The sequence below is a fragment of the Brachypodium distachyon genome, chromosome 4, assembly GCF_000005505.3.
Source record: "Brachypodium distachyon strain Bd21 chromosome 4, Brachypodium_distachyon_v3.0, whole genome shotgun sequence".
NCBI classification, from domain to species: domain Eukaryota; kingdom Viridiplantae; phylum Streptophyta; class Magnoliopsida; order Poales; family Poaceae; genus Brachypodium; species Brachypodium distachyon.
In genome coordinates, this window is record NC_016134.3 from 3,827,520 (window position 1) to 3,854,509 (window position 26,990).

Genomic DNA, 26,990 nt, shown 5'->3' on the forward strand with positions numbered 1-26,990 from the left:
CTGAATGGCAGTGTGTAAGAAAAAAAAATTCCCTCTCCTCAAAAAAAATTAATCCCGATAGCAATTATTACTGCTTTTCCAAATAGTTGCGACAAAAATCCACAAATACAATCATTGGTCAGCGGAATATTCGGCAGCTTCACGATTAAAAAATGATGTTCAACCCGTTTCATTTCAAATGGATTATACTTAGCCGATAGGCGACTATTCTGATAGTGAGACATCAGCGATGACTTTATTAGGCTCCATGACTCTGGTCTTGTGTAGGTGTGATGTGTTTGTGTGTGTGGTGGTGTGCTTGTGATGCAAGAACGAAACGTTGTTCAATTAGCAAAACATGTACCGTAGTATTTTTTCTGTATTTAATTAATTAATTCTTCCACTTTATTCATTAGGTAAAAGGAATAATCGTTTAGGTGTAAACACAACAAAGCTTCATGTAACGACAGACTGACATGTTTAAAAAATCTTAGACACAAAAATAGAGTAAAATACATCACTAGTTTCATAAACTCAGAGAGAAATAACACTTGTGTCCACAAACTCAGAAAACGCACACGTAAGTCCATAAACTCGATTTACTGATACAGGTTAGTCCAAAAACGGTTTAGAAAGTCTAAAAATTGACACGTGGCATGATCCTGGACGGCGGCTTGTAACTAGATTTCTGCCACGTGTCAACTTTTATCCTTGACAAACTGTTTTTGGACTAATCTGTATCACTAACACGAGTTCATGAACTTATATGTGTGCATTTTGTGAGTTCACGGACTGAAGTGTTCATTTCTTTCCAGTTAATGGACTAGCGGTATATTTTACTCCACAAAAATAACCCAACAAAAATTATACTCCGTGCATCGAAACAGAAAGTTCAATGGTTTCAAGCAAGCAGTTCCAAGTATCAACTTTCAACCAAACAACAGCACTTATTAGAACTGAAATGTACAACTGGCCATGTCTGCTTCGGAAAAATATAGTCCAGCTCCACACAGATATACAAACAAATTCGGGCGTTCAAAACGGGATCATGGAGCATTTAGTTGCCGTACACGATCGTTTGAACATGAAAGTTTCAAACAGACAATGTGCCGCAGATTGATGACTGATCGAGAGCACTCGTTCAGAGTTCAGACCCATTGTTGAGCTCAATAACCAACTAAATTGACCAGGCACAAAATTGCCCTAATTATGGCGCCGCTGCTGCGAGTTTCAGCCTCTCAAAATAAACACCCTTCCTGGTTCCTGAACCTGCAGAAGTAACAAGATCAACTGATCGAGTGAGAAAAGGCATTATCATGCGGCATTTTCCTACCACCAGCAAAAAGGAAAAGAAAATAAAGGGGCAAATAGGGACAGGCCAAAGTTGTATAATGAACAAATGGAAAGGTTCATAAAAATCAGCTTGCTAATATGATTGCAGTTAACCTAACAGTAGCAACTACGCACCATCAAGTGGCAGCAAAACAAGTGCAAACACTGAACAAATGGGAAACAAAAATAGTGTTGATAAACTTAGCAACTGCAACATCAGATTGGCAATCTTGTGATGGCTTACTAAACAATATACACAAGAACAGCATTCAATGCATCATCCAGGAACTGTGAAGGCAGATACAGATGACGCACAAGTAGCACTGGACGATCTGGTTTCTTAATCAACTAAAAGTTTCACTGCGATGTGTGCAATGAAAATATCCTCACAATCAAGCTTCACTGAGAAGACAAAAAAAAGGAAAGTAAAAAGGGAGTATGATCTGTCACAAACAAATTGACGCATTTGCTGAATCAGTATCACTTATGTACAGCAACAGTAATTAACAAAGATTCGGTCTGCACTTACTAAATCTCAAGTGAAAGCGGTCAATATATAAACTGTGCAGGTCCATCAGTTTGCATTTCTCATCAGACACATCTCCTTGCTTCCTTAAATTCCAAGACCAGCAAACAAGTTCAAATGTGTTTTGTTTTATTGCTGACAAGAAAGATATAGAGATATATTTCTAGATACAGTTTGATTTGCATGATCATCCTGCATGCCTACACAGGTCTAACCCCCCAAACAGTATGCCGGAAATGTAAGAACCAAAAAATGCATGTGTGGTAGTTGTGGGCATAAAAGAAGAAATGATACCTCAATATTTAGTTATGCGCTAGTTGTTGGAACCAACCTCCTCTTCCGTGAGTTTATGCTCTCCGTCCTTCATGATCTCTTCTTCATTCCACCTACTCACTTCAAGAGCAAGTTCATCCGAAAGGGAGACAGCCGCATTCCTAACAGCATCCTCCAAGGTCTCCACCTCTCGAATTTTCGCTCCATAACAAACAATCTCAACATGGAGATGCTTGAGCGAATAGAGATTCTGGATGCCAAAATCCAGAACACCATGCAAAGAGCATACATCATGCGCATTAAATGGAACCCGGAGCTTCTCAAGCTCTGGCACGGCTCCTGCTTCAAACATCAGCCCTTCCCCGCTCTCCCAGCAGGTAAAATAGAATTCCCTCAGGCATCGGAATCCATTTCTGCTGATAACGAGCCTTTCTTTAGGCCTTGCTGTTCTTGAGGATATCCAGAGAAATGACAGAGAGGGCATATCCCCGAGGATTTTGAGTGCTTCCACATCTACTGGATTGACATTGATGTCTAGGTAAGAGAGGTAGTCAAGTGAGCCTAGCCACTTTGGAATTATGGGGAAATAGTAGTGTATGGACATCTCAAACCTCTGGAGTAGACGAGGAGGAACCCAAGAGTCAAGTAAGAAATCAAGGGAACAAGAATGGTAGCTTTGAATATGGATCGATCGAAGATTGAGCATTCCTAGTTTGCAGAGGGACATAACCAAGTTATATTCATAAGCATTCATGACACAATCTGTATCACTTATGTGCCAGTTCAGGTTCAGCTCAAGTATTCTTAATTTGGTCAGACTGCCAAGCTCCTGCAAAGAAGACAGAGAAGTGTTCTGGTTGATTTCAATCTCTGATAATTCCCGTAGAGCTTGCATACTCTGAATCCCTTCAGGCAACTCTGCACTGTTAACCAACAGACATGCCAGTTTCTGTAGCTGAACGATACTTGCCGGCAACTCTTTTACCCGTGTCCATCTCAAGTCTAAGGTCTGCAAATGCTGCAACCCTCCAAGTTGTTCAGGAAGTGAAGTGATTTTTCTTACATTGAGTCGCAGGTACCTCAACTGAGAAAGCCTGCTTATGTGTTTAAGATAATTGTGTTCCAACACCTCTCTATTTTCCAGATCTAGCACTCTTAAAGATTGAAATTTTGAAAGAGGAGGCATATTTTCAGCAAGTCCAAAGATAGTGAGGGATCGGACATGAGAGACAATCATGTTTGGTGATACCACAGTATGTTCTCGAGCATGATAGTTGAGGGATAGCCGACGAACCTTGTCGTGCTGCAGCAACTTCTGGTTTGGGTCACAGAATAAGGTTACAAAATTATCTTCAAGTGACTTGGATATAATAAGGTCAAGAATCATATCATGGACACGGCAGGCATCAGCTCGACCATCATACTGGATTCCGACCGGTTGAATCATGTTTCTGTTGATCAGATCATTGAAATAGCATTCTCCTGCTTCCTCCAGATCCAGTCCACCTTCGGCGATGATGAAACCTTCAGCAATCCATCTCCTTACTAACTGATCTCTCTTGATCTCGTAATCTTCAGGAAATACACTGAGATATAGCAAACATGTCTTCAAATGGTATGGGAGATCATTGTAACTAAGGAATAATATGTTCTTCATCTCTTCCATATCTGAATCTTTTTCAAGTGTGGAACCAATAGAATTATGTATCCTCAGCCATTCTTCTCTGGTACTAGCTTTGTTAGCCAATAAGCTAGCCAGTGTAATGATCGCCAATGGCAAACCACCACATTTTTTCAAAATTCCATCCGAAACATCTCTCAGCTGAAGGGGGCATCCATCTTCAGAGCCAAAAGCTCGTTTGAAAAATAAGCTCTTTGAGTGAGTTGCGCTAAGAGGCTTTATTTGATACACATGATCATGGTGCTGAGAGCTACAATACTTGGCTACTGCGATGATACGTGTTGTTATCAATATTCCACTGGAACAACTATTTTCAGGAAAAGCACATTTGATTACTCTCCATGCTGATTTACGCCATATATCATCAATTACTATCAAGTACCTATCAAAAGTTTAGAAATCAAAACAGGCATTGCGGAAGCTACAACCAGAGAGTATCAGTACACACTAGTGTGCAAGATGTACATATATTATCTATGGATAAAGTTGATTCAGCACTAAGACGAAGCAAGAACAATGTATAATTATTGATGACGCCAATTCATATTAGGTTAAAACAAGATTGTAGTGAGTAAATAAGGCTGCATACCTTTTATCCTTCAGGAATTGTCTTATTGTTTTGACAAGTTGCTGCTCGTCCCATGCTTCATTGCTGACACTCTCTTGCCGGAAGATCTGGGAGAGTATATTTCTGAAAATCTTCTTCATGTCTGGTTTCTGGGACACCGACACAAAAACTTGATATTCAAATTGCCCTTCTAGATTCTGGTACACTTGATTAGCAAGAGTAGTCTTTCCAAGGCCTCCAAATCCAACAATCGATACAACCTTTAGCTGCTGCGCCAGTGCTCCGTCCCTTTTTGTTAGTAACTTGATGAGTTTATCCCTTGGGCCATCAATGCCCACAAGCCTTGTCATCTCAGTGTACAATGCTGGTAGGCGAGTGTCTATGTTTGGCCTGCTTGACCTTGAAACCACATCATCAACCATGTACCTTGCACGCCGACTGCTAGCCTCAATAGCACGGCGTTTCAGAACTTTGATTTTCTTGGCAAACCTATGGTGAGTCATGGCATTTGCCAACAAGTCCATGCAACTGCCTACAAACCTCACGAAGCCACGAGGATTGCTGCTGGACTCGCCACCAAGGGAGAGCATGAAACTGTCAATGACGTCCTCAATGTCATATGACAGCTCCCGCAATTCCTTAAGCGAGCACCTGGACTGCTCATCGGGGTCCTCGACCTCAGACATCTTCTTGAGAAAAGCATGCATGCTCTCAAGCTCGGCTTGAAGGAACATGATACCACCCTTTACAGTAGTGAGAAGTTTGAATTCATCAGAGAGCAAAGCACCCAGCTTCCGCAGCAGGGACCCCAAGGCTCCGCATGATACACATGCAACAGCCTCCATCCCTCTCTGAGTGGAGTATGAGTGCTTGTGTCCATGCTACTTAGATGTTTCAACCCTTTATACACGCATAATTAGTCAAAGTATCCTTGAACAAGAATTGAAGATGATTTCTCAAAGCGAAGCCGACATAGTGACCGAGTAGCTGAGACATTCACAGAACCTTACCATATAAAAGTGCAGAGATGATATGAATCATATTTCCCAATCAGACAGTTGTTCAAGAAGAAAAGATAGTGTGAAGTGTGAACAGCTTGGACCATAAGTGCAAGGTCAGCCAATTAGTCAATAGAAGGAGTCATAATCCACCTAATGAGAAGACTACTAATTTGTACAGATACAGATGTTCCATTAATCTAGGAGTATATGAAGTCAGAAGATAGAGATCAACATATAGACACCTGAAATAGTAAAGAGAATGGGAGAAAGGACGGTGCAGATGAAGCTAAATAAATGGAACATGTTCGCTGGAGCAAACTAGTAATGAATCATGAGGGAATCTACGATTAGTTAAGTTGGCAATTGAAAATTAGTCAATTAGGCGCTTGTACAGATATGAACTTTGCTGAAACAATTATTCTGACATGAGAGTAGTTGCTTTCTTAACTAGTAGCAGTCCACATTGATTGCTTATCTTAATCCAAGTTCACCACCAAATATATAAAACTGAAAAGGGACAGGGTTAGGAAGTTTTCTTAAGCAGTCAAGAGGCACTGGCAGGTTCTTGTCTTGAAACCCAAGGCCAGTGGTTAGGTAGTCAGGCTCAGCCTTGAGGAACATGAAATCCCCCTTCACTAAGTAGATGTTCTCACGGTAAGCAAATTTAATCAAGGTCAGTCAAGTGTGAAAAAGAAAGAAAGACAGGAAGAAAAAAAAAATACTCCATTCAAGCAAGCAAGTTCCCCAAAACAGTCAAATTATTCCAAAGAATTAGCCATTGGTGAAATGAAAAGCAAACTGAGCTAAAGAAGAGTGATCCATTGAATGAGCAGATGCGGCGTTGCCCGGGGTGATATTTCTAGGCATGTAAAAAAAGCACACAAACTGCCCACGGAAAACGGAATCTCAGGCAAATTTGTCAACAAGAGGGCATTTCAATCAGGGAAGACATGTGCAGATTCAGTAGCTCGTATTTCACTGTCTAGACGTCTAGTTGAGCCTCCACCAGAGGAAACCCCTCCAATCACCAGAGACAAAGTGTCAGCATTCACTAACCATCTTCCTTAGCGAGTCAATGTTACCCAAAGAAAACCACCACCGCGGAAATGACGAGGCAAATTAAGCTAGTTGTGACTGCGACGTCTTATCAAGCCGCCCAAAGCAAATCGATTGAGCCGCCTTGGCTTAGATCTTCTGGGATCCCAGAATCTTCTCACGAATACCAAAAATCTCCAAGACAAAAAAATAGATCCCAGTAGAAAAGAGGTAACAAGTTGGCGTGGTTGCCGGCTCGCCGGAGTACTGCTACCATAGTGGTATCCTAGCTAGTACGGTTGGTGAAGGCGGGATAGGATGGGAGAGGAAAAGGAGTAACGGCACGGGAACGAGGCTGCGGAGAGGGAGCAGGTCCGCATCGCCGTCGTCGGAGAAGTTCGCCGGAGAGAGAGAGAGGGAGAGAGAGGAGGAGAGGAGGCTTGGGCTAACAGGCTAACTCTACTGGGCTCAGTGAAACTGTGGAACTCTATTTTTAGGGGCTTCTGGCCCACGCTTAGAATCCATACAGAAACCGTGTCTGGTGGGCCGACTCGTCTACATTACGGAAGCACGGAGAAAACAAGTTTGACATGAAAAAAACAAATTTGACTACTCGTTATAGGGAAACTAATAACTACTCGGTGCACCCAAATTAATTGTTGCAGCTTGTCTAGATATACTATACTCGTTTCAATGTATGGCTACATGTGCATTTAAACACTGCGACAATTAATACGAATCAAAAAGAGTACTACCTCCATTACATAATTTTTGTCGAAATTTTACATGTATCTAGACATCTTTTAGTAATAGATATATCCATTTTTGGACAAATTTGAGACAAGAATTATGGGACGGAGGAAGTACATTACTCCATCCTTCCATCTGGAGTAAATTACACACAAAACCACCACATTAGAGTTAGGGTTTCACATTGGTACCGATTTACGTTTTGGTTGCTAAAAACCACCGAATTTAGTTAATCCCTCATTCGCTAGCGTCTAAACACATTTTTTGACGGAACGGGTCCACCGGTCAGGCCTATGTGGCGTGCCAACATTGCAAGTAATGCCTTTCTCTCTTTGCTATCTCCCAAAGCTCTTCCTCGTCAAGCTCCTTCCTCTCCTTGTTCCCCCAAGAAGCTCCTCACCGCCAAGCCGCTGCTCCGGCCGTCCCCCGCGCGCTGCTGCTTGCCCCCGTGCGCCCTGCGCGCCGCCGCGCTCCCACTACTACAAAACAATACATATGTGATGAGTCATCAGTAACGGGCCAACCATGCCCGTCACTGATGAGTGCTCATCAGTGACGGACCCTTCTGGCCCGTCACTGATGAGGAGTCGTCGGTGACGGGGACGGGTCTCCCGCGCCTGATGAGCTCCGCCCGCCAATAATATTTGTTTGGGCCCAAACTAACTATTCCCGGCCCAACTCACCCCCTCCCTATATAAACTAACCCTAACCGGCTGCAACCCCCTGCTCCTCTATCTCTCATTCCTGCCGCCGCCAACCCAATCTCCTCCTCGTTGTCTCTGGTTCCGGCCGCCAAGCCTCCTCCTCCCTCGTTCCCTCTTCCCAATCTCCTCCTCCTTCTCTCTGCTTACGGCCGCCAAGCCTCGCCGCCGGCCCGAGCCCGACCTGCAGCCGCACGCCTCGCCACCGTCGCCGGCCCGAGCCTGACCTGCCGCCGCCAAGCCCCGCCGCCGGCGGCCCGCGCCCGACGTGCCGCCATCTCGCGAGCCCTGCGCCTGGAGGAGCCGCAGGGCGGCGCTTGGAGGCTGCCCGCGCCCCGATCCGGCATGCACCGACCCACCCGCCGCGGACCGGATCCGTCCTCCCTCTCTCCCGCCGATAAGTCTTCCTCTCTCTTCATCTCTCCATTCGCTCTCACGCTCTCTCTCTCTCTCTACTGCAGCCATGGAGCTCGACCTCAGCCCTCCCTCGGCCGCCATGGATCCCCAGGACGACGACAACATTGAAGGCGACCGGTGGCGGCTACATCTCCAGGACAGCGGCATGAGCGGCGGCTGTGGATTTGACGGCAAAGGTTGTGCGGGTGGCGCGTTCATGGAGTCGACGGCGACGTCAGGGAGTGGATAACGCCGGTGCGGTGAGGTCGACGGGCTGATGTGTGGATTTGGGGCTGGCCGGGGGCCGGCCACTTTTTATTTATTTTCTTCAAATTCACATCAGTGTCGGACGTTGTGGTGTGACCGCCACCGCCACTGATGGAGAAAGCATCACTCCGCCCCACAAGAAGTTAGTAAGGGGCGTCCTGCCCGCCACTGATATTGTTTTTCGCCCGGTACCTGTAGTAGTGTCTCCGGCTCGCTCGTCGCTGCTCGCCCGCGCATGGCTGCTCCACCCGCCGCTTGTGCCGTCGCTCGCCGTGCGGCTTCTCACCTGTGCCCTGTTCTGCGCGCCGCTGCTCTCTCGCCCACGTGCGGCTGCTCTGCCTGCCGCGCCGCGAGGCCGCGCCGCCGCTTCGGCGCCATGGCCAGTGAGGACCCATGGGCCTTTAGACTGGGAACAAAGACAGTGCAAGGAGAAAGAAGAGATAGTTGCCAGCATGGACGTCACGTTGGACTGATCTGTGAACCCACCTCATTAGAAACGGGCTTATACGCTAGCAAGCGAGGGGTTATACTAATCCAGTGGGTTTTTGTAACTAAAACGAAAATTGGTACCTTGTGAAACCCTAGCCCATAATGTGATGGTTTCGTGTAATTTACTCTTCCATCTGTGTAAAGCTTAATTCTAAATTTGAGTTTTCTATAATTGTATGGCCACTTTCCAGCTCTTGTCTCTTTATCTATGCCTCGTAAGTTCAAATCTACACTAGGTGTGACCAACGCATGCCTACTACTCCAGTATAAATGTACTCCAAAATAAAATGACTAGAACCCCTCTAGTTCATCAGTACTGCACACTACTGATAATTAAAGAAAAACAGGCACAGGCATTCTCGGACTGCAAGGTCGATTTTGTTAATGAAATCAGAAGCTATACATATTCAAAAAAACAAAGAAAAAATAGAACCCATAGCGGATGAAAGGAGATCCTTTCAATATTTGCTCATGGGAAAAGAAAAGAGAAATAGGGAAGAAAAGAGAATCTAGTCGATGAGAGAGCCATACATATTGAAAAAAAACTTAGTTACTATCTCTGATCCTAAATTGTCGTCGTGAATTTAGTACAAATTTGAACTTAGTTATCCTAAATTGTTGTCGTGGATTTAGTACAAATTTTTTGAGCTATTTTTTAATCATCATACAATATCGCATTTAATTCTAACAAATCATGTATAGTCAGTTTAAAAATACAAACCATTGTTTTTAGAGAACCCATATTCACCATCCAAATTTTGTTCACATGTTTAGATGCCAAATTTTTTTTCCAAAACTATCACTTAAATTTTGCACGGAGTAAAGTGTACCACTACGGTCGTCGCTCCCGAGTCCCGACCACCGCCACCAACGGGGCACCCGCTCCCGCCCGCTACTCCGGCGGGGTCTCTCGTGGCTGCAGCTACGGATGTGGTCATCTTGTCGGCGGCGGCGTCGCCGGGCTGGTGAGCAACGAATAGGTACGCATTGTGTGCGGGCGCGCGTGTGCACTTAACTCTCGACCCATCGTCACTGACAAACTCTACCCACCCAGCTATCTAAGCATGGCCCACCTCGGCTCTTATTATGCTGGACAAGGCCGGGTCGGGGAGCGGGGCCTGGCTGGATGTACTGATATATCCTCCGAAAATAGTTTTTGCGACAATATACAAATAATCTGAATGGCTGGATTTACAATGTGTTAAGATCGCTCAAAAAAAAAAACAATGTGTTAAGAAAAAAAACATTCCTGATAGCTAGCCATTGTTATTGCTTTTGCAAATAGCTATCCACAAATAGAATCACTGGTCAGTGGAATATTCGTCCGCTCACGATACAAAATGATGTTCGATCAGCAAAATGCATTAAGTAAAAGGAATATTCGTTTTTGGCAACAAAGAGAGTAAAAGGAATGATCGTTTGAGTGTAAGCACAACAAGGCTTTTTACATAACCACAGACTGTCATGTTCAAACTCTGAGGTGCACAACAGCCCAACAAAAATGTACATCGAAATAGGAACTGTAACTGGAAAGTTCAATGGTTCCCAGCAAATCAGTTCCAAGTACTCCGTATCAATTTTCAACCAAACAACAGAACTTGAATCACTGGCCAAGTCGGCTTTGCGATATTCAGTCCATTTCGTAGCAGATATAGCAACAAATTCCTGTGTTCAAAATGGGATCCTTGAGCATTTAGCTGTCACCGTCGGTTGATTCTAACATAAAAAGTTTCAACAGCCAATGCACCGCAGAATGACGACTGATCTGAGAACACTTGTTCAGACCCATGGCTGAGCTCAATACTGCGTAACAGAACCAACCAAATTTACCAGACACAAAATTGCAAAGAGCTTTTCCCACAGAGTATGCAGCTAATCAATAATCATGGCGCTACTGTAGCAGAGTTTCAGCATCTTAAAATAAACGCCCTTCCTGATTCCTGAACCCTGCAGAAGTACAAGGTTGACTGATCAAGTGACATAACGAATTAGCATGCGGTATTCAAAATTGTATAGTGAGCAAATGAAAAGGTGAAAATTGACTAGTGCTGACATGATTCCACTAAACTTAACAGTAGCAGAATGTAACAATTAAGTGGCAGCAAAAAAAATGTGGAGACTGAACTGATGGCAGGACAAATTACTGATGAGACACTCGTAGTACCAACATAGAATTGGCAATCTCGTGATAGCTAAGTAAACCATAAAATTTGCTGAAAGGAACGGCATTCCTCACATCGTCCGGTAAATGGGAAAACAGATACAGATAATGCAAAAGCAGCAGCATACAGATGATACACAAGTAAATGAACTCAATCAACTAAAAGTTTCACTGATATTACTATAAAAAATTCCACTGAAATGTGTGCATTGAAAAGATCGTCACGATAAAGCTTCACTGAGAAGACAAAAGAGGGGAAATAAAGTGGGGGGGGGGGGGGGTATGATCTCCTACGAACAAATTGATTGCATTTACTGAATCTGTCTAATTATATACATCAATGCTTGATCAGGTGTCATTAGTAGTAATTAAAAAATACTCGATATGCATTTAGTCAAACTCCTATGCTAGCCGTCCATATATAATTACTGCAGGTTCATCAATCTGCATTCCTCCATGCAGAAATAATCAGTAGCCCAAGAAACGGAAAGAAATGTACAGGATTTCTAGCGAAAGTAGCATGCAGCATACTACGTAACCAGTAGAGCTGCAAAACATTCAAGTAAAGATGGGGGGCAGACACATTTTTTATTCCTCCAGGACAATTGAACAAGTTCAAATCAGTTCATGTGCTGGCCAACGAAATAGATTACGAGATGCATGGGTACATAAAGTACTTGGTAATCTAGATTTGTTTGCATGATCTTCATACTCCAATCTCAAGAGTCTTGAAGTTCCCCAAAATAATACTATCTCTAAAATGTAAGAACAAAAAATTGCATGAGCAGAAATCTTGGCCTAAGAGAGGAAACAGTACCAAAATGCAGTATTATCAACTCAGTAGTCAAAATAAACTTCCTCTGCTGCCAGTTTATGCTCCCCATCCTTCACGATCTCTTCTTCATCCCACCTACTCACTTCAAGACTGAGCTCCTCCGAAAGGAAACCAGCTGCATTCTTGACAGCATCCTCCAAGGCCTCGACCTCCTGAATGTTCGCACCATAACAAACAATCTCGACATGGAGATGCTTTAGCGAATAGAGATTCTGGATGCCAAAATCAAGATCACCCTGCAAAGAGAGCACATCGTGCGCATTAAATGGAACCCGGAGCTTCCCAAGCTCTGGCATGGATCCTGCTTCAAACGTCAGCCCTTTTCCGCTGTCCCAGCAGGTGAAGTAGAATTCCTTCAGATATTGGAATCCATTGGTGCTGATAACGAGTCTTTCTTTAGGTCGTGCAGTTCTTGAAGATATCCAGAGAAATAATAGAGAGGGCAGGTCCCCAAGGATTCGGAATGTTTGCTCATCCACTGGATCGGGATAGATGCTTAGGTAAGAGAGGTGGTGAAGTGAGGCTACCCACTTAGGGATTCTGGGGAAATAGTACTGTGTAGACATCTTAAATCTCTGGAGGAGACAAGGAGGGGGAAACCAAGAGTCAAGTAAGAAATCAAGGGAATAGTAGTGGTAGCTTTGAATTTCTAAGGATCGAAGGTTAAGCAGGCCTAGTTTGCAGAGGGACATGACCAAGTTATCTGTATAAGCTTGCATGCCACCATTTGTATTACCTATGTGCCAATTCAGATTCAGACCAAGTATTCTTAGTTTGGTCAGACTGCCCAGCTCCTGTAAAGAAAACTGAGAGGTGTTCTGGTTGATTTCAACCTCTGATAGTTCCCGAAGAGCATGCATATTCCCAATCCCTTCAGGTAACTCTGTACTATTAACCAATAGGCATGCCAGTTGTTGTAGTTGAACAATACTTGCTGGCAACTTTTTTACCCATGTCCATCTTAAGTCTAAGGTCTGCAAATTCTGCAACGCACCTAGTTGTTCAGGAAGTGCAGTGATCCTTCTTACATCGAGTCGCAGGTACTTCAGCTGAGAAAGCCTACTTATGTGTTTAAGATAATTATGTTCTAACACCTCTCTGTTTTCAAGATCTAGCACTCTTAGGGATTGTGAGTTTGAAAGAGAAGGCATATGTTCAACACATCCAAAGATACTGAGGGATCGAACATGAGAGATAATCATGTTTGATGGTATCATAGAATGTTCTCGAGCATGATAGTTGAGGGATAGTCGGCGAACCTTCTCATGCTGCAGTGAGTTGAGATTTTTGTCACCTGATAAGGTTACAAAATTTTCTTCAAGTGACTTGGATATAATGAGGTCAAGAATCATATCATGGACGCGGCAAGCATCAGCTCGACCATCATACTGGATTTCAACTGGTTGAATCAAGTTTCTGTTGATCAGATCATTGAAATAGCCTTCTCCTATTTCCTCCGGATCCTGTCCACCTTCGGTGGTGATGAAACCTTCAGCAATCCATCTCCTTACTAACCGATCCCTCTTGATCTCATAATCTTCAGGAAATATACTTAGATATAGCAAACATGTCTTCAAATGGTAGGGGAGATCATTGTAACTAAGTAACAATATTTTTTTCATCTCTTCCATGTCTGAATCCTTTTCAAGTGCAGAACCAATAGAATTCCGTATCCTCAGCCATTCTTCTATGGTACTAGCTTTATTTGCCAATAAGCTAGCTACTATAATGATTGCCAATGGCAAACCACCGCATTTTTTCAATATTTCATCTGAAACTTCCCTCAGTTGAAGTGGGCATGCATCTTCAGAGCCAAAAGCTCTTTTGAGAAATAAGCTCTTAGAGTGAGTTGCACTCAGAGGATTTATTTCATACACATGATCATGGTGCTGAGAGCTACAATACTTGGCTGCTGTCATGATACGTGTTGTTGTCAGTATTCTACTGGAACAACTATTTTCAGGAAAAGCGCATTTGATTATTCTCCACGCTGATGTGCTCCATATATCATCGATTACTATAAGGTACCTATCACAAAATTTACAAGTTAAAACATGTATTCCTAAAGTTGCCGTCAGTGAATAACAGTAGTAAGCATGATGTACATATATTATTCAACAGATAAAACTATTTTAATATTAACACAAGGTTAAGAAAAATGTATAAACTATTGATGACATTGCATGCATATGAATTCCAAACAAGATTGTCATGAGTAAATAAGGTTACAAACCTTTTATCCTTGAGAAATTGTCTTATTACGCTGATGAGTTGCTGCTCATCCCATGCTTCGTTGATGACACGCTCTCGCCAGCAGATCTGGGAGAATATATTTCTCAAAATCTTCTTCAGGTCAGGGTTTTGGGATACCGAAACGAAAGCTTGACATTCAAATTGCCCTTCGAGCTGCTGGTACACTTGATTAGCGAGAGTAGTCTTTCCGAGGCCTCCAAATCCAACAACGGACACCACCTTTAGCTGCTGTGCCAGTGGAGATTCCCCTTCTGCCAGTACTAACTTGACAAGCTTATCTCTTGGGCCATCAATACCCACGAGCCTTGTGGTCTCAGTGTAAAATGCTGGCAAACGAGGGTCTATGCTGGTCCTGCTCAAACTGGAGACCACATCATCAACCTTGTACCTTGCACGCCGACTGCTAGCCTCAATAGCACGACGTTTCAGAACTTTGATTTTCTTGGCAAACCTATGGTGAGTCGTGGCATTTGCCAACAAGTCCATGCACCTGCCTATGAACCTCATGAAGCCACGAGGATTGCGGCTGGACTCGCCACCAAGGGAGAGCATGAAACTGTCAATGACGTCCTCGATGTCATATGACAGCTCCCGCACCTCCTTAATCGAGCACTTGTACTGCTCATCAGGGTCCTCAACCTCAGAAATCTTCTTGAGGAAAGCATGCATGCTCTCAAGCTCGGCTCTAAGGAACACGATATCACCCTTTACACTAGTGAGAAGTTTGTATTCATCAGAGAGCAGAGCACCCATCTTCCGTAACAGGGACCCCAAGGCTCCACATGATACACATACAACAGCCTCCATCAACCTCTGAGTGGGGGTTTGCGTGTTTTTGTCCCTGCTACCTTTATAAACACATAAAGGAATTCATAGTACACTTGAACAAGAATTGAAGATGATTTCTCAAAGCGAAGGCGACATAGTGAGCGAGCAGGTGAGACATTCGCAGAATCTTACCATATAAAAGTGCAGAGATCATATGAACCACATTTCAAAATCAGCCAATTTGTCGAGAAGACACTGTGAACCACTTGGACCATGAGTGCGAGGTCAGTCAATTAGTCAAAAGAAGGAGTCACATTCCACCTAATGAGAAGACTACCAAGATACCGATGTTCCATTCATCTAGGAGTATATGAAGTCAGAAGACCATACATCCACCTGAAATAGTAATGAGAACGGGAGAAAGGTAGGTGCAGATGAAGCTAAATAAATGGAACAGGCTTGCCAGAGCAAACTAGTAATGAATTCCACGAGGGAATCTATGATTAGTTAAGTTGGCAATGCAAAATTAGTCAATTAAGGCGCTTGTACAGACATGAACTTTGCTGAAACGATTATTCTGACATGAGAATAGTTGCTTTCTTAACTAGTAGCCGTCCACATTGATTGCTTTCGCCACCAAATATATCAAACTGGAAAAGGGGCAGGGTTAGGAACTTAGGAAGTTTTCTTAAGCAGACAAGAGGTACTGGCAGATTCTTGTCTAGAAACCCAAGGCCAGTGGTTAGGTGGTCAGCCTCAGGATTAAGGAACATGGCATCGCCCTTCACTAAGTAGATCTTCTGATGGGTAAGCAGATTTTATCAAGGTCAGTCAAGTGTGGACAAGAAAGAAAGAAATAGCTTATATTTCAGCACCGGGCTGGTAGGACAAGAAACTAGAGGTGACAACACCATTCAAGCAAGCAAGTCCCCCAATCAGTCAAATTATTCCAAAGAATTAGCCATTGCTGAAATGAAAAGGCAGACTGAGCTAAAGAAGAGAGATCCATTGAATGAGCAGGTGCGGTGTTGCCCGGGGTGAAATTTCTAGGCATGTAAAAGAAGCACACAAACTGCCCACGGAAAAACGGAATCTCAGCCAAATTTGTCAACAAGAGAGAGGGCATCTCAATCAGGAAAGAAATGTGCAGATTCAGTGGCTCGTATTTTGGCTGCCTAGTTGAGCCTCCACCAGAGGAAATACCTCCAAACATCAGAGGCAGAGAGTGTCATCATTCACCAATCACCTTCCTTGGCCAGTGAATGTTACCCAAAGAAAATCACCACCGGCGAAATGAAGCTAGAGGTGACTGCGACTTCTTATCAAGCCGCCCAAATCAAAGCACGATCCGTCGATTGAGCTGCCTTAGATCTTCTGGGATCCCAGATCTTCTCATGGATACCAGAAATCTCCGAGACAATAATTTTAGATCCTCGTAGAAAAACAGGCAACAAGTTGGCGTGGTTGCCAGCTCGCCGCTCGCCGGAGTAAGGTCCGTCAGACGGTACACGTACAGCCGGTGATGGCGGGATAGGAGAGGAAAAAGGAGTAACGGCCCGGGCACGAGGCCGCGGAGAGGGAGCAGGTCCGCATCGCCGTCATCGGAGAAGTTCGCCGGAGACTCTCCAGAAAGAAGGAGACAGAGGAGAGGAGGTTTGGGCTAACAGGCTAACTCTACTGCTGGGCTCAGTGAAAGTGTGGCTGAACCCTATTCCCTTGGGTTGTCCCGCTTCTGGGCCACATTTAGAATCCACACAGAAACCAACGTGTCTGGTGGGCCGACTTGTCTGAAATTGCTCTACATTAGTGGTGCCCTCTCGATTCTCTCTCTCAAAATCCTCTAAAAAAAAGATTCTCTCTCAAAAAAAAATAGTGGTGCCCTCTCTCGATCCGTAACTCCCGTGAGGAACCCTAACCGTAGAAAGCAGTCCATTCGAAGTTGTGATTTTTCGTTTGTTCACCTCGCCTCTCATCGTTAATTTGGCCTCCGAACATGAACGTTTGGTAAAGTAGTTTCTGTATTATTTTTTTGTGAGGTTTTGTGCTTTGTAACCGCGCCCTGGCGGCGCCGTATGAAATAATGGTCTCTGATTCCACCACCGTCATGGCATAGTCAACACGATCTACTTCACGGAACTAATGGATCTCACGGTTTGTATTTTCGTTATATTCGTCTTCTTCCTCGTCGGTTCAACGACGATTCAGCGATTCGACACTTTGCCTTGCGAGGGGTATGCCCCCATCCACAATACGTTCAATTATCTTAGGTTCTCATCGCTTGGAACGGCGACTCATGCGATAGTCCAGCTTGTGCAGATTTGGTATTCTACCGTTTCATCACCAAAGGCATGAAAAGATATTGTTATAATATAATAAAATCCTTACTTGGCCGGGCCATAATCCTACGTGGCGACGACCGAGTCAACAAATCCCAAAAACCGGTCAAATTGCCAACAAGGCGTAGCCATGCCAACAAGGCGCCGATCAAAGGAGTCAACGGGTCAAACCTCTTATGCCATGGTCAAAGGAAAAGAAGAGCTTGAGTAGGGGCCAAGAAAGGTGTAGGGATGAGTTTACCACTTTGCTCTCACTTTCCCCCTCCCTCAAGAGTAGCCATGGTCTTTTGTCATGGACACCTATGCTATAAATACCCTCATGGAAGACATGTATCATTTACTTTCCATTGGAATAAGATCAAAGGGGAGAGGGCTAGAGCAACCTAAGGAGCCCGCTCTCGAGTGCTTGGGTCGAGCCTAGCCTCGACTCGACCTCGGGGACGCGACTTAGGAAGCCTAATTTCGAGATTCCGGGTCGTCTAGTACGACCTCGACTCGAAGGAGAGGGATCGGGTTAGAGTCTCGAGGATATCCCAACCTCGCTACTTGGGAAGACAAGTTCGGTCCAAGTCCGAGGCGGCCCCTAGAGATCTCTCTCCATAGGTGATTTGGGAAGACGAGTTCGGCCCAAACACCCGGCTAACGACCCCCTCAAAGTCTCTCCTAACATAGGACTAAGTCGTACCCGTAGGGTCGACCGAACCTATTTAAAAAATATCGACGTATCAACTTGTCCAAGTGTACGGCGACCTTCGCTATAAGGCCGGCGTACACGCCCTACATATTATTCTCGCACTTGTACCATCGAGCATTGGCACCCCTTACTCTTATTGTTTTCTAGAACAACAACAGATATGCATCGACTTTTTACTTCGAAAGATCTTGATGTAAATTTTAGTTTACCAAGGATCTTGGTTCTCAGTTTTTGTTTTTGTTTGTTTCATCATTATTATGTTTCTTGAATCAATAAAGCCAGATGTTTTTACAAAGGGATAAACCAAATTTGACAAGAAAAATATAAAACAAACTTGACTAGTTGGAAAATTAACTATAGATCTCTCCTTTCATTTACGTAAGGCCTAATTCTAAATCCGAGTTTCTATAATGTATGGTCACTTTCTGGCTCTTGTCTCTTATAAACTATGCATTATGTAATTGTTAAGACTCTCGGTTTAAAATCTATATTAAGTGTGACCAATACATGTTTACTATTCTAAAATGTGTATAAAAAAATGAATTACAAGTCCAATAAATACGCTACAGAAAACCAACCATGCAGGTTCAAACAGTTTTATAAGAAAATCCGGCAGACTTGACCTCATGGTTCAATTTTGTTAATGAAATCAGGAGCTTGGTTAAAGAAAAACCAGCAGACTTGACCTCATGGTTCAATTTTGTTAATGAAATCAGAAGCTTATGCTACTTCTTTCAAAAAATAAATGAAGGAAAACTAGAACACGACCAGACGAAAGAAGAAGACTTTTTAGTACAACTTTTGTTAATGACGGGAGACCCCCCCCCCCCCCCCCCCCCGTTTGGATGCCCTTGCTTTTGATGTTTAACCTATATCAAATACTACTGCCTCCCGTCATCTCCAAAAAGTTAGATTAGTAAAACCTAAGAGTTTTGGCAACCCTCGTTTTAATTCATTTGGTTAAATGCAAAACAAATCCAGATGAATTATATTGTTCCAAAATACAAGATGTGTTTTGTTGTCTTCACCGAGTATTTGACCAACAATTAGTTGGGAAATAAAGTTGCTGCCATTGCTTTCGTATTCAACAATAGTTTTTTATGGTTATAATTTGTATCACATAAGCGACGTGTTGATCGAGTAATTATGATCAAATCGTGGGCCAAAAGAAATAAAATGCGATCCTATATCTGTAGAACGAACTACAGTATATTCCACAAATTTTTGGACTGAATCTATGTACGGAGTACTTAATTCTATAGTATTGGTCAAATTATACAGCGCAGATCTGCTGACTTCATACCGTGATTTTGGTACCAAGCTCAAGCTAATTAATTCGCCGAAAGCGACGGCATTGGCAAAGCAAAGTCAAAGCTAAGCTGTTGGAGGCTTGGAGCCTCGGATCAGTCGGCAACTGAATCTTCTCACACCGCCGTGGTCCGTCGCTCCTCTCCACGGCCGCCACCACCAACACGCGCGGGGGCCGCCCACAGCTGAAGCGGGCGGCACCCGCTCGATCCCGCCCTCCGCTCCGGCGGGATCTCTCGTGGCTGCCGCTGCGCGCGGATGTGCTCATCTCGCCGAACAGGTACGCATTGTGCGTTGTGTGTGTTGTGTGAGGGGGGAGAGAGACAGCTTGCTCTGCGCGTGCGCTGAAATTTGCTTGTCTTTTGGGAGGATTCCTGAATGGCCGGCTTTGGTCTGCATCTCCAGCAAAAATTTAAATTTTGGTTCAAAGTAGCATGATGAAATAGTTCGAGAACCACTGGTGCACTTAACTCTCGACCAAATCGTCCCTGAAAAACCACCACACCATTCTCTCCTCCTCCCCCTCGCCGCCGCTGGTGGTCGCCGGCGGCGGCCTCCGCCCGGGATATGAAGGTTACCCCGGCAGATCCGGCGGCACCGGGCGGGCAGCTTCGGTGGCAGGCAGCGGATATGATGCATTTCGTCTTCACTGGTGACACATAGGTGTCGTGTTGTATTCTCGTCGGCGGCGCATTATCCTTTGACTATGCCAGCTACATAGGTGTCGTGGTGCGGCCTCGGCTGCATGCTGCCCTTTGACTACGTGGATGGCACAGTGTCATAGGTGGGCTCGACAGATCAACGGCTTTCTATGCATCGTCGGTGCTCCTTGTTGTGCACTGCTATTGCTGTTGGCATGTTTCAAGAGACTAGGTTTTTCTTTGTTGTGTTTCTTTCGGCAAGCGTTGTCCTTGTACTCGTTATCCCGTTTCTTTTATTTAATTGGAATGGTTCAGGCTGACTAATGCCCGTTATAGTGCACCTAAAAACACTTGACTCTTGTCATAACTAAAAACATCGACCTCGTTATATAACTAAAACGTCCATTCGTTCTAGTCCTACATGTTTATGAACCAAAACTCCATGTCTATTAAGTTTGCGCCACTCGGAGGGCAATCCATTTTGTTTTTACAAGAATGCAGGTTACATGTGCATCTTGAATTGATTGTGACATATTGTGTAGAGGGCATTGTTTTTCATCCTTTCGCTAGTTTATGAAATTGGGTTATATGCTTTTGTAATCATTTGTGTGCATTTGTGTCGGTACATGAATGACATTTACGGGTTATGGTTGTAATTATGGTTGTTTATCAGCATGGTCTGACCTCTCTTGGTGATGAATACCTATATCACCAAATGTTTTACGTTGTCGTGCTGAAGCTTGGGGTTAGATTTGCTACAAACTTGGGCATTTTGCCAGCTAAACCAATCAATCTTCCAACAGATGGTGAGCGTCTTGGCAGGGGTGATGACCTCCGTCATCAGCAAGCTTACTACCCTGCTCGGGATGGAGTACATGAAACTGAAAGGTGTGCATAGGGAAGTGGAGTTCATGAAAGATGAGCTGAGCAGCATGAACGCGCTCCTTCAGAGGCTTGCAGAGGTGGACCGCGATCTTGATGTGCAGACGAAGGAGTGGAGGAATCAAGTGCGGGAGATGTCTTACGACATCGAGGATTGCATCGATGACTTCATGAAGAGCCTCAGCAAAACTGATGCAGCTGAGGCTGCAGGGCTTTTCCAAAGTGTGGTCCAGCAGCTTAGGACATTAAGGGCGCGCCATCAAATCACAAACCAAATCCAGGGGCTCAAGGCACGCGTTGAAGATGCTAGCAAGCGACGTATGAGATATAGGCTTGACGAGCGCATCTTTGAGCCTAGCGTCTCCAGGGCCATCGACTATCGTTTACCTTCGCTCTATGCTGAGCCAGATGGTCTTGTCGGCATTAACAAGCCAAGAGATGAGCTCATCAAATGCCTAATAGAGGGGGTGGGTGCATCGGCGCAGCAGCTAAAGGTAATATCCATTGTGGGTCCTGGAGGTCTTGGTAAAACTACACTTGCGAATGAGGTGTACCGTAAAGTGGAAGGCCAGTTCCAGTGTCGAGCTTTTGTTTCTTTGTCACAGCAGCCTGATGTCAAGAAGATCTTAAGAACTATGCTCTGTCAACTCAGCAACCAAGAGTATGCTAACACAGATATATGGGACGAGGAAAAGCTCATCAATGCAATCCGAGAATTTCTAAAGAACAAAAGGTACACTCATGAATTTTGGATGCTTACTTGTCTGTTAGTATTTGGTAGCGCATCATACTCTGATCCATATGCATGTTTATTTAGTAGCTTAAACATTGGTGTGATATACCGGATCTACATATAGATAAGCCACTCCTATTATTCTACCATTATTTAATTAAATCAATGATAGAAGTAGAAAACTTGTTTTCTGATTCTAGAGAAATACAGAGATTCTGAACATGCATGTCTAGTTCATGTGATGTATATGCTCATTATGGTTTGGTTTTCAGAGGAATTTCAAACTTCACATTACACTTGGTTCTGCGGTCAAACTTTAGGGGATAATGATCATTATACAAAAGAGAACTGATCTAGTACCCTATTAACAGAGAATTGCACGAGTCCTGATTCCTATGTACCCCATTAGTAGAGAATTGTACAAATCCTGATCCAGTACCTCATGGACAGAGAATTCACGAATCCAGCCTGATTCCTACAAGGTTTAACATTTGGCACTAAGGAGGTGTGCTTTTTATATTCTGTTAACATTTCCTAATGTATAATAGCTTTAAAGGAATATGCATTTGTATTTTCGTATTGTAGGTACTTTGTCATCATTGATGATATTTGGAGTGCTCAAGCATGGAAGATTATTAAATGTGCTTTCTTTCTGAATAATTTTGGAAGCAAAATCATGACGACAACTCGCAGTACTACTATAGCCAAGTCATGTTGCTCTCCTCACCATGATAATGTCTATGAAATAACGCCTCTTAGTGCCGATAACTCTAAGAGTTTATTTTTGAAGCGTATATTTGGTTCAGAAGATATATGTCCTCCTCAGCTGGAAGAAACCTCTTCCGAAATATTGAAAAAATGTGGCGGTTCACCATTGGCGATTATTACAATAGCTAGCTTATTGACTAATAAAGCTAGTACAAATGAAGAATGGGAGAAGGTATATAAATCAATCGGTTCGACACTGCAAAAAGATCCCAGTATAGAAGAGATGAGAGGGATATTATCCCTCAGCTATGATGATCTTCCCCACCATTTAAAGACATGCTTACTATATCTAAGTATATTTCCAGAAGATTACGAGATTCAGAGGGATCAATTGATAAGGAGGTGGATTGCTGAAGGATTTATTAATGCGGATGGTGGACAAAATTTGGAGGAAATAGGAGATTGTTATTTTAATGATCTTATCAACAGAAGTATGATTCAGCCGGTGAAAATTCAATATGATGGTCGAGTTCATTCATGCCGGGTCCATGATATGATTCTTGATCTCCTTACATCCAAGTCTATTGAAGAAAATTTTGCCACCTTCTTTGCTGACCAAAATCAGAAACTCGTGCTACAACATAAGATCCGTAGACTATCTATCAACTGTTATTCCCAAGAACACATCATGGTTCTGTCAACAGCGATCATTTCCCATTGTCGATCACTCAGTATATTTGGGTATGCTGAACAGCTACCTTCTCTTTCAAGGTTTAAAGTTCTGCGAGTACTTGATATAGAAAATAGTGAGGAAATGGAAAGCAGTTATATTGAGCATATAAGGAAGCTTCGTCAGTTGAAATATTTGCGACTCGATGTGAGAAGCATTTCTGCATTCCCTGAACAATTAGGAGAACTGCAGCATTTGCAGACTCTGGATATTAGATGGACAAAGATAAGAAAATTGCCCAAAAGCGTTGCTCAACTGCAAAATTTAACATGTTTGCGTGTCAACGATCTGGAATTACCTGAAGGAATTGGGAATCTGCATGCTCTACAGGAGCTAAGAGAGATCAAAGTGAAGTGGGACAGTTTGGCATCTTCTTTACTGGAGCTGGGAAGTCTGACTAAACTGAGGATTCTTGGGCTGCGCTGGTGCATCGACAATACACACAGTAACAAAGAAACTTTTGTGGAGAACTTGGTCTTGTCACTCCGCAAACTGGGGAGACTCAACCTTCGGTCTCTATGCATTCAGAGTAACTATGGCTATTCCATTCCTCTAAAAGAAATGTACGGTTATTCCATAGATTTCTTGCTGGATTCTTGGTCTCCCTCCCCTCATCTCCTCCAGGAGTTTCGGATGGGCATGTACTATTACTTTCCCAGAGTTCCAGTTTGGATTGCATCACTTGACAACCTCACTTACCTAGATATCAATATTAACCCAGTAGAAGAGGAAGCATTACAGATCCTTGGAAAATTACCTGCTTTGATTTTTCTCTGGGTGTCATCAGAATCAGCTTCTCCCAGCGACATGTTCATATGCCTGAAGGAGTTCCACTTCACCTGCTGGAGCAATGGGGAAGGCATAATGTTTGAATCTGGGGCCATGCCAAGGCTTGAAAAGCTGGAGGTTCCGTTAGACGCAGGCAGGAATCTTGATTTTGGCATTCAGCACCTCTCTTCCCTTACACATGTTACTGTAAGGATCATTTGCACTGCTGCGACAGTTTGGGAAGTGGAGGCGTTGGAGGAGGCAATCAGGGACACAGCTGATCTCCTTCCGAACCGCCCCACCGTGGAAGTTCGAATGTGGGGCGATGAGAATATGAAGGAGGACGAGGAGCAAGCCATGGCTGAAGAGGAGATCCACACAAGCGTCTGAAATTCAGCACGCAGTATATGTAAGTGTACACACTACACAGCAGTACACATTTCATCTGACAAGTTTCCAAGTTCTCTTTTCCCCCCATAGTACGCATACATTCAATTATATTTCTTGGAGTGAATTGCATTATAGATCACTAAACTTGTCTTAGCTGGTTCAAGTCATGGAACTTCAAAATTGCATACCTAGTCCACTAAACTCTTTAAGTGGGCCTGTATAGGTTACTAAAATTCCATCCTAGGTATGAACTATGACATGAATGTGGACTTGCACCACCGTGGCATGTTGTGTGCTTATTATGGAAAAAAAAGGCACAACTCTGGTGGCAAAACTCATTCACAACTCCAATCCACCCTGTTCCACAGGGAGAAAGATACCCAACTCCTCAGACATTAATTTTTTCCCATCTTCCCGAGCAACTGCATTGCTACCTTTTTCCTTTACATTTAGTGTAAGAACGATGTTGCTTTAATATCACAGAATTGCTAATGCTCAGTCGATTGATCTTAGCCATTGGATTTTTCCTCCAGATTCGCCTTCAGTTTTTCACGGTATAAAATATATTCCATTTTTTTACCATGCAGTAGAGGTCCAACGTCTAACCCACTAAAATTTTGTTGAATCTCGGTCAACAGAGGCCCAGACCTTTAATATAATCTGCACATATTTTGGTCAGTATGCTGTTAAATGAAGTTCTAAAATTTTATCTTTCAGAATGCTACTGGAACTTTGCAGTTCTGTGGGTAAAGAATTCTCCCAAATTAGTCAAGTTACGACACTGGTACTTCTTTTATCACATATGGGACAAGGTATAGAAATTCTAATGTCCAAACTGAGACAAGAGGCTCCTTAGGGTGGAAGAAAAGAAAGTCCCTTCCGCTAAGAAATTTACCAACAAATTTGATAATTTCCAGTCTATTGTCTTAATTTCCAGTAGTGCAATTAGTTAACTGAGTTGGCACACCTTATTATCTGTTATTTAGTTCTGGAATGTTAGTTTCTGGTGTCCATACATGACTAGATGAGATTATTTGTTCAACTAATATTACAGTCACAAATACAGTGGAAGTTTAACTGGCTTGATGGTATTGGTCAAGTCAATATTCTGAAAATCTTATTCACAAAAAAAAAATCTGAAAATGTCCCCATAAAAAAATCATGAAAATGGAAGGTTCCTCGATGTCAATTTACTCAGTGAACAAACTTCAATAGTCTTCGCATGCTATTCCCACATCTGGAATTCTGGATGTAGCAGATAGGTCTGGTCACATATTTGGATGCAGCAGTGGTGTCCAATTTAGAATGCAGCAAACTGTTTCCTTCCAGAAAACAAGAAAGAATGCAGTAAATCTTATTTACTGCCTGGGGCAGAACTTGTTTATCATATGAGGTGTGCTTCGGTCTTATCATATACTCCAGCTTATCACTAAGCATAGTCTTTGCCCTGCTGCAGGTTCGTTAAAGTTGACTGATGCAAATGTTCGAAAAAATTACCAAGTTCATGGTGGTGGTGGAAGTTTCATCAGACTCCATTCCAGTGGCGAGTCAGCATGTAGGAAACACACAAATGCATTGAATTTTTCTTCTTCTTTCTATGATATACTTTCGTTTACTCATCGCCGCAATTCAGTGACATGGTCCAGTGGCAAAAGTTAAAGAAGAACAGTGGTAAAAGCGGAATCTCCCCTGAGGCCTGAGCACAATAATCGGTCAATTTCGCCTTTAGACATAAATTCCACACTACATTTATTCTCGTTGTTGCTTTCTTTATATGACTAGTTCTAAATCTTTGCGTGAATGTCATTGAACCTTTATTTCGTTCCGGAATTATGAGACCATCATCTCTATCCAGTCACAATTTGTCATATTATTCATTCTTTTCTCTCTTTCTTTCAAATTTGTCATATAATTAGTTGATTTTTTTTTACTTTAAAAAATAAGAGCTGCGCGATTGCAGTCCGACAGTATATAGATATATAGTTTTTACAAAGTGAGACACTGAATTGCGACCTTCGAGGATCAAACTCTGGTGGGCTGACAGCACACCTGACTGGCTGACCACCCAAGATATGCTTGGTTCTCTTGAATTTATTTTTTTGCTGGTTCTTATCTGCGTTCCCAGATTACCCGCCGTCACGATTTTACTGTGATTCTGTGGCATTCTTCGAATCTCTGAATTTATTCATTGTTTGAATGGCCGGTGGGCGTTTCCAGTCCCAGATCATGGCCAAATGAATTACTAGCGGTCCATGTTCATATTTTTATACCCGTGTTTCCAGATGATAAGCTTAATCGTTCCATCTGTTCCTATTTGAAGCCCCATCTAGCAGCTGGCTCAGCAAGCAAACGGAAGCCGTTTTCGCTCTTGCAAACTCCAGCATCCGCCTGGGCCGTATCGCTGGCTACGACACGCATCTCTACCGTTCAGAAACACGAACATCGATCTGGGTTGAGGAGGCTGCCATGCGTGGTTAACTGAAAGCCATTTGCCAGTTTATTTACATTTTTCTTTTTTTCTACCTTGAAATTCTTTGTGGGTGAAAAGATCGGAACGTTATTTGCATTACCTCATATTTTTTGATAGAAAAGTGAATTTTTTTTTTATCTCCGAGCCTCTGCATCCAATGTCTCGTTCATCATTTTTTTTCTTCGAAATGTGTTGCTTTAAATAAATAAATTATACTTCCCTTTTTTCACAAAGGTTGGTATATTTAGTTTCGTTAAGCAAGCCTTTAACCAAGAAATACTCTATTATTATGTAACTTATATGATATGAATTCAT

At 43.2% G+C, this 26,990-nt stretch overlaps 3 protein-coding genes across 8 annotated transcripts; 1 reads left to right on the forward strand and 2 right to left on the reverse strand.

Annotated features, from left to right (window-relative positions):
• Window positions 1-859: 859 nt before the first annotated feature.
• On the reverse strand, window positions 860-6,880 carry LOC100826293 (disease resistance RPP13-like protein 4). Of its 4 annotated transcripts, none has more exons than XR_001408108.2 (4): window positions 4,381-6,879; window positions 2,132-4,173; window positions 1,841-1,919; window positions 860-1,248 (listed from the first exon to the last, which is right to left on the reverse strand). XR_001408108.2 is itself a non-coding variant. In XM_010238856.3 (3 exons), the coding sequence occupies exons 1-2, from the start codon at window positions 5,202-5,204 to the stop codon at window positions 2,151-2,153; spliced, it is 2,847 nt and encodes a 948-aa protein (XP_010237158.1). In that variant the 5' UTR covers window positions 5,205-6,879; the 3' UTR covers window positions 860-1,248; window positions 2,132-2,150. The 4 variants fall into 4 exon arrangements, 2 of the variants coding, with proteins under 2 accessions (XP_010237158.1, XP_024310710.1); XR_732063.3 differs by having other exon boundaries at window positions 1,841-1,923; XM_010238856.3 differs by lacking the exon at window positions 1,841-1,919.
• A 3,459-nt stretch (window positions 6,881-10,339) lies between these two features.
• On the reverse strand, window positions 10,340-16,712 carry LOC100826605 (putative disease resistance RPP13-like protein 3). Of its 2 annotated transcripts, none has more exons than XM_024454878.1 (4): window positions 15,208-16,712; window positions 14,228-15,091; window positions 11,977-14,022; window positions 10,340-10,945 (listed from the first exon to the last, which is right to left on the reverse strand). In XM_024454878.1, exons 1-3 carry the CDS (start codon window positions 15,288-15,290, stop codon window positions 11,997-11,999), a joined length of 2,973 nt encoding a protein of 990 aa, XP_024310646.1. In that variant the 5' UTR covers window positions 15,291-16,712; the 3' UTR covers window positions 10,340-10,945; window positions 11,977-11,996. The 2 variants fall into 2 exon arrangements, with proteins under 2 accessions (XP_024310646.1, XP_010237160.1); XM_010238858.3 differs by having other exon boundaries at window positions 14,228-15,095; window positions 15,208-16,711.
• Window positions 16,713-19,361: 2,649 nt separating this feature from the next.
• LOC100826920 (putative disease resistance RPP13-like protein 3) lies at window positions 19,362-26,059 on the forward strand. Of its 2 annotated transcripts, none has more exons than XM_014902145.2 (4): window positions 19,362-19,633; window positions 20,774-21,609; window positions 22,195-24,224; window positions 25,662-26,059. In XM_014902145.2, exons 2-3 carry the CDS (start codon window positions 20,798-20,800, stop codon window positions 24,203-24,205), a joined length of 2,823 nt encoding a protein of 940 aa, XP_014757631.1. In that variant the 5' UTR covers window positions 19,362-19,633; window positions 20,774-20,797; the 3' UTR covers window positions 24,206-24,224; window positions 25,662-26,059. The 2 variants fall into 2 exon arrangements, with proteins under 2 accessions (XP_014757631.1, XP_014757630.1); XM_014902144.2 differs by having other exon boundaries at window positions 19,364-19,633; window positions 20,798-21,609.
• Window positions 26,060-26,990: the final 931 nt, after the last annotated feature.

What these genes read in the sequence shown, in the direction of transcription:
- LOC100826293 (XM_010238856.3), bottom strand. Translation starts at nt 5,204, where the DNA reads ATGGAGGCTGTTGCATGTGTATCATGCGGAGCCTTGGGGTCCCTGCTG. An exon ending in CAATTCCTGAAGGATAAAAG is followed by an intron (nt 4,174 to 4,380) that starts GTATGCAGCCTT and finishes AACTTTTGATAG; the next exon opens with GTACTTGATAGTAATTGATG.
- LOC100826605 (XM_024454878.1), bottom strand. Translation starts at nt 15,290, where the DNA reads ATGGTCCAAGTGGTTCACAGTGTCTTCTCGACAAATTGGCTGATTTTG. An exon ending in GATCTCTGCACTTTTATATG is followed by an intron (nt 15,092 to 15,207) that starts GTAAGATTCTGC and finishes TTATAAAGGTAG; the next exon opens with CAGGGACAAAAACACGCAAA. An exon ending in CAATTTCTCAAGGATAAAAG is followed by an intron (nt 14,023 to 14,227) that starts GTTTGTAACCTT and finishes ATTTTGTGATAG; the next exon opens with GTACCTTATAGTAATCGATG.
- LOC100826920 (XM_014902145.2), top strand. Translation starts at nt 20,798, where the DNA reads ATGGTGAGCGTCTTGGCAGGGGTGATGACCTCCGTCATCAGCAAGCTT. An exon ending in GAATTTCTAAAGAACAAAAG is followed by an intron (nt 21,610 to 22,194) that starts GTACACTCATGA and finishes TTCGTATTGTAG; the next exon opens with GTACTTTGTCATCATTGATG.